This window comes from Artemia sp. Qi Xiang Cuo, chromosome 14, assembly GCF_049724085.1.
Source record: "Artemia sp. Qi Xiang Cuo chromosome 14, ASM4972408v1, whole genome shotgun sequence".
In the NCBI taxonomy this organism is placed as follows: Eukaryota; Metazoa; Arthropoda; class Branchiopoda; order Anostraca; family Artemiidae; genus Artemia; species Artemia sp. Qi Xiang Cuo.
In genome coordinates this window covers 16787093-16800393 of record NC_142807.1, presented here as the reverse complement: position 1 = coordinate 16800393, position 13301 = coordinate 16787093, and the positions used below count along the sequence as shown (strand labels likewise).

The window sequence follows — 13301 nt, the reverse complement described above, 5'->3', positions numbered from 1 at the left end:
AGGAAGGCTGCGGCATGATTATCACGGTTGATAATCCCACAGGATTTGTCTTGCCATTTCAACCTAGATCTTCCAGGTGGGTGGTTTTCGTGGACTGTTACTTCAAAGGTAACTCTCCGTAGGCATGATTTTTCCTATCGGTATATGTGACCCAGCTACCTGAGATGCTGTAATTGCACCTTTTAGAGAATTCTAGTTTCCCACTTCATTTGCCTTTGAAGGTTTTTTTTGAACATTCTGTCTAAATACGTGACAACAGCTATACGGCGGGGACATTTTGTCTCGAAGGTCAAAATTCTGCGTCCATCCTCGACTTTTAGTGTCCACGTTTCGCAGGCGTGCATAGCAACTGGGAAGATTAGCGAGTCGAAGTGTTTGAGCTTAAGGTGCAATGATAGGCATTTATTTTTAAAGACGGGGAGCATCCTCTTGAAGTTCGTACTTCCCAGAACGAGTTTTCGTTTAATGTCATCGGATCAGTTGTTGTCTGATGATAGTAGATTATCTAGGCACATGAACTAGGTTACCGATTTGACTTCTTCGCCTCTTACAACGACATGAATGGGGAAGAGGCTGGGGTCTTTTATGGTGCACATAACTTTTGTCTTCTTCGGGTTTATTCGCATGCCTAAGCTATTTGATGCAGATTCGAGTCCAAAGGTTTGGGCCTGTAGACTGGACTCGGTTTCTGCTAGCTTGTGAGATCGTTGGCATAAGCTAGTGTGTTCCTCCTATAAGGTTGTTGCTCCTGCGATTACCCCTATAAGGTTCTTGAGTGCAGACAGGTATGGCGTGCAAAAAGAGTTTGGAAAGTTTTGCAGAAAGAATGCAACTTTGCATTACCCCCGAAGTTGCTGCAAACTCTTCTATTTAGCCTTCTGGGCCCAGAAAGCAGCTAAGGTAGTTTCCTCACATATAGTGGTAACGGTAGCGACCACTATCAAACAGTTCGTGGTAACGAACTGTAAGTAAGGAGCGAGTAGTCTCAATGGTAACCGAAACTCTAGAAAACGGGACTTTGATACCAATAGATACATCAAAAGAATCAGATTTTAATGCTGATTTCAAATACATAAGTTTCATCAAGAGTAGTTATACCCATCAAAAGTTACGCGCCTGAGAAAGTTTGGCTGATTTTCGAAAAAAGGGGGAAAGACCCCCTAAAAGTTATAGAACCTTAAGAAGTTCTAGTGCCCTTTTTAAGTGACCCAAAAAATGGAGGGCAGCTAGGCCCCCTCACACGCTCATTTTTTTCCCAAAGTCACCGGATCAAAATTTTGAGATAGCCATTTTATTCAGCATGGTCGAAAATATCCTAACCATGTCTTTTAGAATGACTTAATCTCCCGAAGTCCTCTGAGGGAGGGCTGAAAGTTATGAACTTTACCCAATGTTAACATATAGTATTTGTTATTGGGAAGTATACAGACGTTTTCAGGTGGGATTTTTTATGGTAGTGGGGGTGGGGGTGGGTCGGGGGTTATGTGGGAGGATCTTTCCATGGAGGAATTTCTCATGGGGGAAGGGGCATTGCTATGAAGGGGCCGCCGGATTTCCCAACATTATTTAAAAAAACGATAAGAAATTAAATTAAAAAAAACAAGTGTTTCAACTGAAAGTAAGGAGCAGAATCGACAATTAAAAAGAAAATAAATTGTTACATATGTGTTTGTGTTAGCTCCTTAGTAAATACATCACTCTTTAAGACAAAGATTTTTTAGTACTTTCATAAGAGCTACTTATTCTAATTAGCGGGCATTTTGATTAAGCGGTTATTTTGAAATAATTGGAACGAAATTCGAACTTTAGCTTAAAGAGCAAGGTATTGACTAGAGGGTGAGCCCCCTAATATACGTATTAAAAATATATGAAAAAAGAAGTTCGTTACGTAAGTTAATTCGTAAGTTACGTATATTTATTACTAATAAAAACGTTCGTAAATAAAATTAAACAAGTTTCGAGAAAGCCATTTAACCATATAAAAGTAAAATTAATATGCAAATTTTGTTTTAATTATTCATGTACGGTGAGCCAAATCAAAACCTGCATTAATTCAAAAACGTTCAAAAATTAAATTAAAAAAAACAAGTTTTTTTTAACTGAAAGTAAGGAACGACGTTAAAACTTAAAACGAACAGAAATTATTCCGTATATGCTGTCCCCTCCTCAATGCTTCGTTCTTTACACTTAAGTTAGACTATCTCACAACTCTATTCTTTTTAAATAAAAAACTTTAGCGTAAAGAACGGGTCATTGAGGTGGAGGTAGCCCCTTTCATATACGGAATAATTTCTGTTCGTTTTAAGTTTTAACGTCGTTCCTTACTTTCAGTTAAAAAAACTAGTTTTTTTTTTAATACTTAGAAAAGGCAAGGAATGGAGAATATAATGATACTACTCCTTGTTATTATAGTATTTTCTTCTCAGGAGGAATCTTCATGTATAGTTACAATTATTTTTTCACTCTAGAAATTTATACGCGAGCTTGAAACTATGCAGTTTAGCTGTAAACGAAATATGAAGTTTCACAGCCCATCAGAATTTTAAAAATAATTGCCAAAATTACCAGGAATAACAAAACAACTGTCTGACCATAGCATCAAATAGTAAGGGAGCTATTTTAAGCATTCAAATCTGTTATTTTTTTCAGGATCTGGAATTTTCGTGTCGCCCTCTGGGCTACTATATAGAAGCGAGTCAGTGGCCACCTGTCTGATCATATGGGGTGCTTGTGGTGTCCTCTCCATGCTAGGTAAGTCAAAACCACCCAAATATTTGGGATCTTGCTAGGTAAATTAATTTCTTTAATTTTTTATTCATAATACTCTTCAGCAGCAGCCTTTCTGATCATATAGGCTGCTGTGATGCGTTCTCTGTCTTACTTGAGATAGAACTGTCCAAGTATTTGCCATTTCTCGAAAAAAAATCTTGGATGTCAATAAAATCATTGAAATCATTGAAAACTTGGAAAAAACTTGGAAACATTGAAAAATCTTGGATGTCAATAAAACCTTTGAAAACTGTATAGTGAAGGTTAATGTTATAGGACTGGTTATAGGACTATCGTGAAGGTTAATGAAACACAAAATTGGGATTTTGTCAAAATTAATTATGATACCCAGAAAAAGTATGATTTCCACAAATTAAAGTTTGTGGTCTGATTTATGCCACCAAATATTGTACAAAAATTTTCCATAATTTTTATAATTCTGTTGCTATAAATGTCATTCTATTGATGAAAATAATACTTAACGGTTTTTCAATCGTAATAAACATCCAAATGTATTGTTTTGCTGGAATATTGTTTTTTAGTGTTTGTTGGGTTCAGTTTATCGTGCGTTAAATTTTGGAAGAATTGAGAAACTTATTTGCAGGTATCAGTTTCTAATGTTTCCGAAATCCATACAGTACGGTTTTCAGTCCTACATGTGAGATATTAAAACCTTAAATAATGTTATCGTTTGTTTTGATGTTGAAAGGCGGAATACAAGGAAAGTGAGGTCATCAAAAGTAAGGAAAGTTTCAGGTCGTCAAAAGTAAGCTTGTTAAGTTCTAAAATTGTAAAAAGTCTGAAATCCCCACATTACAAAATAATGAGAAAACAGCTGATAGAGGCAGTCAAACAGTTCGCAGTAACGAACTGTAAGTAAGGAGCGACTCAGTACAATAGTAGCCAAAGCTAAAAAAAGAGAACTTTAATAAAGATTTAATAAATGAAAAGATTTGGTTTTTGATTGATAGTCTCGAACGTAAATTAATATTTTTAGTGTCCATTTTAAGTTATCAGAAAGAGTGTAGGGTAACTAGGCTCTCTACCAAGCCCAGTTTTACCCAAAGATATCCCAGTAAAATTTTTAGATAGCCATATGGTACAGCATAGTTGAATGGCTGGTAAACATTCCTCTGTTGATTATAGGACCCTTCACAGCCAGTGGGGAAAGGGCTTTGAGTTTTGCAATTCGCCCATTGTCTAGCTTTTTTTATTATTTGGAAATATACAGAATTTTTTTTTGGAGGGAAGATGAATTTCCTGGGGATGGGGCAATTTACATGTTTGAAATTTCCCATGGAGAGGAAACGTTTCAAAGAAAATGTTACACGGGGAAATTCTTTTGGGATTCATATATGGAATCGTTTTTATTTGTCTTACTTTCTATTTAGCTGCTCAATTTTACTTGTAGAGAGAAAGTACCGGGGGTGTTGTCCAGAGGAAATTTTCAACGGGGAGAAAATTGCGTGGGGGGATTCTCCGGGGATGGGGAATTTCTGTGGGAGGAACCTTTGGTGAAGAAATTTTTCGTAGCAGGAACTTTGCATGGGGGATTTCAGGGTAAAATTTTCCACAGAGGGAGGATTTCTGTCAGGATTTGAAAAAAAATTAGAAATTAAATAAAAACAACAAGTTTCTTTAAAATGAAAGCAAAGAGAATTTTCAAGAACGAATTAACTTGGGAAAATTTTCCATAGAGACGTTCAGCGACGAGGGAATGATCCTCGTTCCTCGAGCTGGGGTAATTTTACGTGGGAGTAGTTTTCCATGGAAGGACAGGCGGATTTCCCGTCAGGATTTGAAAACCATCAGAAATTCCATTAAAAACAAACAAATTTTTCAACTGAAAGTAAGGAGCAAAATTAAAACTGAAAACGAAGAAAAATTATTCAGTGTATGAGGGAGACTTTCCCCTTGTCTACCTTACGCTCTTTACGCCAAATTTTGACTGTCTTACCAATTATTTAAGATTCACTCCAGAAACACAAGTAAAAAAACAAGTTTTTTTAACTGAAAGTAAGGAACGACGTTAAAACTTAAAACGAACAGAAATTATTCTGTATATGAAAGGGGCTGTCCCCTCTTCAACGCCTCGGTCTTTACGTTAAAGTTTGAATTTATCACAACTCTATTTTTTTAAACAATGAAAAACTTTGGCGTAAAGAGCGAGGCGTTGAGGAGGGGACAGCCCCTTTCATATACGGAATAATTTCTGTTCATTTTATGTTTTAACGTCGTTCCTTACTTTCAGTTAAAAAAACTTGTTTTTTTATTTAATAACTAGAATAAGAAGCTTTGTCAAAGCACTGAAACATTTTATTCGACAGTGTCAAGAAAACAATCACATTTCTTTGTCCAAAAGAATTTTAAAACGAATTATTTTCAACTTCATTCAACAACACTATAACAATACCACCGTATATAAGATCTAAATCCGAGTATATATATATATATATATATATATATATATATATATATATATATATATATATATATATATATATATATATATATATATATATATATATATATATATATATATATATATATATATATATATATATATATATATATATATATATATATATATATATATATATATATAATACAATTAGACATATTTCTTCAATAGGGTTTTCTAGTTTGTATTCAGGATTCTAATAGTTTGAAAGTTCTGCAAGAAAATAGTCCAAGAAAATAGTTCTAGCATCAGATCTTTGTATCCTATATACCTTGTAATTATGGTTACTACGATGCCCTTGACTTTCTTTAGGAGCCCTTTCCTATGCAGAACTGGGTACGATGATCACGCAATCAGGTGCTGAATATTCCTATTTTTTGGAAGCATTTGGCCCAATGCCAGCGTTTTTGTTTTGCTGGGTGTCAACATTTCTGCTCAAACCATCTCAACTGGCGATTATTAGTCTCTCTTTTGCCAAGTATACAGTTGAGCCTTTTATCGTTGGCTGCGAACCACCAGATTTAGTTGTTAAGCTCGTCTGTACTGCTACAATTGGTAATACTCTCTGTACTTTAGTGCATGCCCTGCTGCACTTGCTTTACCTTGTATGCATGGAATGACTTACCTTACCTTACGAATTGCTTATCTTAGGACTTTCTTTACCATATCTTGCAATATGTAATGACTATAATGCTTAACCAAATTGAGTTTTTCCCTTTGTTTTTTCGATTTTTATTTTTTCATGGCACCACCAGACATGGGACGACATATCTCTAGTCATAACAATTATATAATTACAGTTAAAAACTACTATCTAGAGACGACAGAACTTCATAATATACAGATTAGTCGGTACTTTCGCATTATCCGGGCCTCTCTAAAAAGTCAAGTTTGGTTAATGCTAACGAAATAAAATGAAATAGGATGAATATATAATAGTTTAGAAACAAATTTGGGCTATATATTTGCACATTAGGGGAGTGAGGGGGGGGGGGGGTAAAACATTGCATAAATTAAATACGTAACCTAACCTAACCTAGGTACCGTTCCCCCCCTAAAATCCAAAAAAAACACAGTTTAATATCGTATACGCTAAGCAAACCAAGCCATTCATTGCCTTGTCTACAGCGGTTATCATGTCAAAAACGGGTTTTATCATTGTGTCCTCTATACTGATTAAGCCAAGAGGCCTGTAGTCCAAGAAGCCTCCCTGGAACGAGCTCTCGTTGAAATATATATGACAGACTCTGTTAGAACTGAGACACCAGGAAAAGGCTTCTGGAATTTGTATTCCAAACACTTTACAGTCCTGTCAGTGTCAAACATTTGCAAACCCTGATGTATTTTATGGTTTTACAGAAAACCCGTTATGGTTTTACAGATTAGTCAACAGCATTATACCTATCATTCACTGCACTTCAAGGGGCTATGGAATAGGTACGTTATGGCACTGATCACGCTCAAACTTTGCAGGCAGAGTTACCAACACCAACAGAGATAATTCAGCCACAGTAGCTTCTGTTTATCTGTATCCGCTCTACCAGAGCTTTTCACTTGAGAATTGCAGTTCTTTTACTTGAAGCCCGGCATCACTCATGTAGCTTTAGAAGTAGGCAAAACGAGTGCAGTACATTCAGTAGGCTCTACTCTGTGGAACCTTTGGTCCTTACGCTTCTACTTTTGTGGCTGAAATTATTTTACGCCCTTTCTCCTCTTTTGGAGTTTTATTTACAGTCATTTTTTTTAAAGTAAAGCACCTGTTGTTCTATTTATGCAAATATTTAGTACAGTTTTCGAGGCAGTTTAATTCCAGCACCTTAATTTCACAAAACAGTTATTTTAGCATTAAATAAGTTATAATCATTATTATGCTCCAGGGCTCATATTTTTTAGATATCCTGTTTCATTTTTTTTTTTCAATTAATTGCAATGATGCGCCTGTCCCTTGTTATTCTAATTATCACAGTAACATTTCCTTTTTTTAATTTCTTTTTTTAGTTATTTTTGCTTTTCCTAATTTTTACAAACAACTTTATGGCATCCAATTTTCCTCCACTTTCATGTTCAGTGGTTGCACAAGTAATAAACACAGATCTTTCTGACAACTAAATTAAAAATTCCTCCCTTCGACGAGTTATTTCTAAATGTGCTTTCATTTTCTAAGTCAACGCGACAAACACGCTGAAATACGATACAGTTAGATATTCTACAAGAGGAGACAGGCCACATAAGCACTTGAAGAACAGCTCTGTAATACACAGAGCCTCCATTTGCAATAGTCTTCCAAGGGATTATATCCCTAAGAACTTATCTGTTTGAAACGAAATCCAACAGATGCAACTCTAGGTAGAAAACCTAATCCAATATTTAACTGGTGACATCAGACCCTTAAATATTATCAGCAAGAAAAAAATTGTAAAAACAAAAGTCTCTCTACATTTATATAATAAAAAAAAACTAATTTCTGTTGTAGGTTATACACATGATACATTTACTTTATTTTTTAGGAGCATTATGCTATTGTGAACTTGGAACCCTTGTACCAAAATCCGGTGCAGAATATATCTACCTATTAGAAGCCTTTAAACCACGACCCAAAAAGGAAAACATAACCTTTGGTGAAAAGTTAAAGCACTTTTTTGGTCCTCTCCCTTCATTTCTTTTTGCATGGGTAACAGTGCTTCTGCTTAAGCCTAGTTCGTATGCAATCCTCACCCTTAGTTTCAGTACTTATACGCTTAGCCCTATATTTACGTACGTCGGTGCATGCGCAGTGGATGAAGAGCACAAGTTTTTGGAAAGTATTGCTAGGAAATTACTTGCTGCTGCTTGCATCGGTGAGTTTATCATAATTATTTTACTTTGAATTCATTATGGTAGCCTGTAAGTCGTAACTGATGAAATAAATAGCATACCAGAATCTGGCATTTGGTGAAGGGAATCATTTTATCAGCCGTTGGTTTAAAATGTATTTCTAAGAAATTCCATGCTGGTGCTCCTATTCGTGAGTTATTTATGTTTAGGTCACTATAGTAACCAATTTTAGTAACTTTACTTACTGAAATAAATAACATACCGGATGAAATAAATTATTCTCTCAACCTCTTTTTAAAATTATATTGCTAAGAAATTTATAGCTGGTGCCCACAGTATATTAGTATATAGTGCAACATATTTGACAAAAAAAAACCTGCAGAGCCGTGGCCACAGAAAAAGAAAATAGCATTCAAATACAATTAAAAGATTAAATTTAAACTTTTTATCAAAAGAATTAAAGCAAGGAAAACCATTTGAAGACACTTATACAAACAAACAAACAAAGTCATCACATAACGCCCTCACGATGGGTTATACCAACACGAATAAACAACGCTGGATTCTTACTGCTAATAAAATACCCATTCCCCCTTTCCCACCCTAGGCTAATCCCTCTCGTCCACCCCAAAAACCTCCTTTCTCAAATCCTTTAACCCTTCACACTTCCCCAGAAAATACAATAAATTTTATTCCCACTCTCCACACATTGGGGAACAACAAGGGATCAATCTTCATCCTAACTTTTCTTCTAGTATATTCTTCTTCCCCTAACTGGCATAAAATTATATCATATCATCCCTAGATAGCCCAGCTCTAAAACATACTTCCTCTCCCCGTGTCTCTTTTACCCTCGAATATAAACCAAGAGAGTCAAACGTTCTGGTCTAACATTACCACTTCTTAATTTCCTGATCAGCTAAAATAGAATATACCTGTTCAGACACCTCTTCTATTTGCCTACAACATTCCACACAAATCCAAAATTTCTTGAAATGCCCCATCAAGGAACATCTTCTTCCGTCTAACAGAGACTCCGCCAATGCTTCCCTCACTAACCTATGCTTTTCCATACTTACCCCTCTTTCACTATACTTCACCGTTTTAAGTCGCCTCCTACCTCTTAACGACAAAATTTCCAAATCACCTTTTATAACTAAGCAAATATATCTGTCACTTAAACCTAACATCCTTCATTAGACTTTAATGATAATCTTTCTAATATAACACCCTTATCAAACGCCCCAACTTCTGCTCCATGCTCCATTACCGACCTAATCTTAGCCTCAAACATCACTTCTGTAACTTAATATCTCCAAGACCTACAGAGCTGAAGGGACTATTAAGAACCATTCCTATTACCTTATTCCCATTTTTTTTTCAACTAATTCTACATTCTTACCGCACTTACCAACCCTTATTAACCTTCAACCTAAGTAAATAAACTCATCCACAGCAGGTAAATTTCAATTCATTTCTGTGCAGCCAAAATACTATAAATACGGTCGTGGATCCGAAGCTGGACACCCGGTTTCGCTTTATTTAACTCTTGAATAATGTTGCCTGCTAATAAAGGGTCTTTGTTCACTGGTGCAAACTTAAGGGCTAGGCACACGTAGCTGATTTCGGGAACTGATTTCAGCATCAGTGGACAAACGAAAGCGGTAAGAAAATTTGGTTGAAAGAAAACTTTATTGCGCAAAATTTTCAAAACAAAAATCATGGACACAAATAATCAACTGGAGTCTATTAATAGTTACTTGATTAATCTTAGCTTAGTTCTCAGTTTAATTCTCAAGCTCAGTAGTCGGGATTTCACCACAGATACCTCTGGCTGACTATTTATTTGTATCCCTATTTTTTGGTGATGATCATAATGAAAATCAGCGCTGATTTTGTAAATTTGTTGAAAAATTTTCAACCTCAAATCGACGCCGATTTCCTTTAAAATCGGCGCTGATTTGGAAATCAGTTCCTGAAATCAGCTACGTGTGTCCAGCCCTTTATAAATGATAAAATTTGCTCTTCTAGATTCCGCTTATAAAAAACGAATTTTTTTTGTACTTGATTTCCACGTTACAACTCGCCAAAATCATTGCTTTATTTTTAATATTATCGAAAGCTTATTAAATTCCATCCGGAATTCTTTCAAATCTTCAGCTATCAAATTTATACTACGTAAGTTTGAGACCTTAGAGTTAATCTGCGCCAAAACTTGTGGGGTTTTTTCCCATTTCTCCCTCCAAACCTTAAATAAATATGAAGAATAAATCAGCTTATCTAGGCTGCGTCTGTAATTATATTTGTTGAAATAAATAGCATACAAAAATCTGGCATCTGCTGAAATTAATTATTTTCTAAGGCTCATGTATAGAAATCTTTGCTAAAAAGTAATTTACTGGTGCTTCTATTGGAAGTTGAAAATTATTATTTTTTTGTATCTCTATAATAACTGTATCTCTATAATAACTGGCTGAAATAAAGTTTTATTTCACAAAATAAATCAAGTACTGGTAACAGGAATCTGATGAAATGAATTATTTTTCTAAACCTCTTTTTTCAAATGTATCGCCAAATATTACTTGTTAGTGCTCGTTTTGATGACTTTATAGTAACTGTTTTTTTTTTGTTTTTTTTTTGTTCATTAAAGTAATTAGGGTCTTTAATTGGTATTTGCTGAAATAAACTTGATTATGTTATCTGGCATCAAATAAATTATTTTGTGAGCCTCTTGTTTAGAAATTATTGCTAAGAAATCCCTTGCCACTGCTTTCACGGATAAGTTTGTAATAATTATTTTATTTTTAAGTTTGTATTTTAACAGTTGAATCTTAGTGGTATATGGTGAAATAAGTCAGACATTAGCTAAATCCAACACAGAAAAAGGATACAACAATAAATATTTCATGTTGCTATTTCTTTTTGTCCAAAGTCAATAAACCTGAAAAATAAAAGAATGAAACAGGGTATAAATATTTATAATAAATATGCCCATATAAATATTTATATATAAATATTTAGATATTGCTTTCGCAGTTTTGCTTTCGCTGATCAGCTAACTATCTGATCCACATTAATCTTTGAATTTTGCTAAATAACCCCAGCTGAATTGGAGCATAGACTGGGTTTTACTACTGAGAAACTGAGAAGCGCAGTCCTAACACTCTCACAATCAACTTCAGACTAACCATAATTTTTTTTTCTACTCTAAAAATATACGCTTGTCTCTACTATAGAAAGAAAAACCGGTCTAATCTAAATTCAACGTAACAACACATGAAGCCAAAATGAAAAGAAAATCGGTCTAATCTAAATTCAACGTAACAACACATGAAGCCAAAATGAATAGAACTTGGATTTAATGACTGTTATCTGATGTATCCGATAAAAACTTTGAAAATGAATTAATTCTTTCTGCTACTTAGATTTTGTCAACTTTTTCCGATGTATCCGAGAAATGGATGTTGATATAGAATTTAATCACTCTTATACTTAGATTTTGTGAAGTTGCTGTATTGTCTGTCTAGGTAGCGACTTCAATCGATAATGAATGTTAATAGAGAGTTTCTTCATTTTTTTTTTCATAATTTCCTATAATAAAATTTCTGTATTGTGTATCCAAGAGATGAATTCAAGAAAGAGTTTGTTACTTACTTACTTACTTACCTACTTCCTACTTACTTATAATTTTTTCATAATGACATAATGACATATCCAACAACGGATGTTGATAAAGAATTTATTCATTCTGATACCTAGATTTTGTCAATGTTACCTCATGTGTCTGACAATAGATGTATGCAAATTCCGTTTCTCACATCTCCGATGTTTTAATAGACATTCTAAACTTTTGATATGCTAGCTTACTCTAAAAATAATGAATACATAACAATGTAATGCATAATATATTTTTAATGAAATAATGCTATGTAGAATATTAATACAAAATTATATTATGACACATAGTCATACACAAGTTCACTCTTAAACATCCAGAAACGTTGGTCCCATGATATAGAATAGTTTTTACCATGTCTTATGCATTTATCACGATCAGGTATGTTCTTAGGTATCCAGTGCGCGAAGAACCTGACCTCGTCTTCAAGACGGTGATAAACCCCTTCAAATTTAGGATACTTAAATTCTTCTAGATTGAAAAGTGGAATCCTAGGGTCACACTTTTGAATTAAAACTTTATCTGTAGGTACATTACCCTTTACATAGAGTGCTTCCATCCCGAAAAATGTAGTACTCCACAAGCTTTTATCATACTCAAACATGTTATAGTTCACTATCCAATGATAAGAGTTCCTTTGACAATGGTAAAAATGAAAATTCAGATATAACAACACAAGATAATTTTTTCCAAGTGATAAACTAGGTGTCGTAGAATGCCTTCATCTTGGAAGCTATTAATTTAGTTGTTGAGAAGAAAAATTTATTATCGAACCTTTATATCTTCTCTCAAGGTCGTTTGGAGTTATGGCTATGGGGATGAGTTCTAAAACCATCTGAATTCATTGTGGAGAGGAGTCATAAAACCCTTAGAATTCATTGTGGGGGGGAGTCATAGAACTCTCGGTATCTATTGCATGAAGATGAAGTCTGGAAATTACAAAATTTTTTTTATTTCTGTATTGTGTTTCCAAGAGGTGAATTCAAGAAAGATATTTTGTCATTTTAAGATTCGTACAAAAGAAAAAGATAAAAAATAAATAAAGTTGAATAATTTCGAAGTTTAAAAAAATATAAGTCTTTTACAATGACTTAATCCCCCCCAGTGCCCAGGGGAAGGGCTGTAAGTTTTGAAATTTGCCCATTGCTTACATATTTTTTTGGTTGTTGGGACATATACATATATTTCCAGGAATATTTTTTATCTGGTAGGGGGGGGGGCTGAACGTGGGGGTTATTAGGGAAAATCTTTACGTGGAGGATGTTTCTTTGGGGTAAGGGACATTTCTATTAAGGGGGCGCCGGATTTCCAAGTAATATTTAAAATAAGATCAGAAATTAAATTTAAAAAAACAAGTTTTTTCAACTGAAAGTAAGAAGCAACATTAGAACTTTAAATGAACAGAAATTATTACGTATATGAGGGGGTTCTCCCCCAAGTCAATACCTCGCTCTTTAAGCTATAGTTTTGTTAGTGCTTTCAAAAGAGCTATCTATTCTAATTAACGGCTTTTGTGATAAAGGTGTCATTTTTAAAGAATTGGAACAAAATATGAACTTTAGCTTAAAAAGCAAGGTATTG

General features: G+C 34.4%; 1 protein-coding gene across 8 annotated transcripts in view; it reads left to right on the top strand.

Moving 5' to 3' along the window:
• The window catches only part of sbm (L-type amino acid transporter sobremesa), a 301361-nt gene that overhangs the window by 152537 nt on the left and 135523 nt on the right, over positions 1-13301 (top strand). For 4 of the 8 annotated variants that reach the window (XM_089100815.1, XM_089100814.1, XM_089100813.1 and 1 more), the window contains exons 4-6: positions 2650-2751; positions 5543-5785; positions 7738-8067. In XM_089100815.1, the coding sequence (XP_088956941.1) occupies positions 2650-2751; positions 5543-5785; positions 7738-8067 (675 nt within the window). The remainder of the gene's footprint in view (positions 1-2649; positions 2752-5542; positions 5786-7737; positions 8068-13301) is intronic. The other 4 variants (XM_089100818.1, XM_089100817.1, XM_089100820.1 and 1 more) reach the window with 2 other exon arrangements.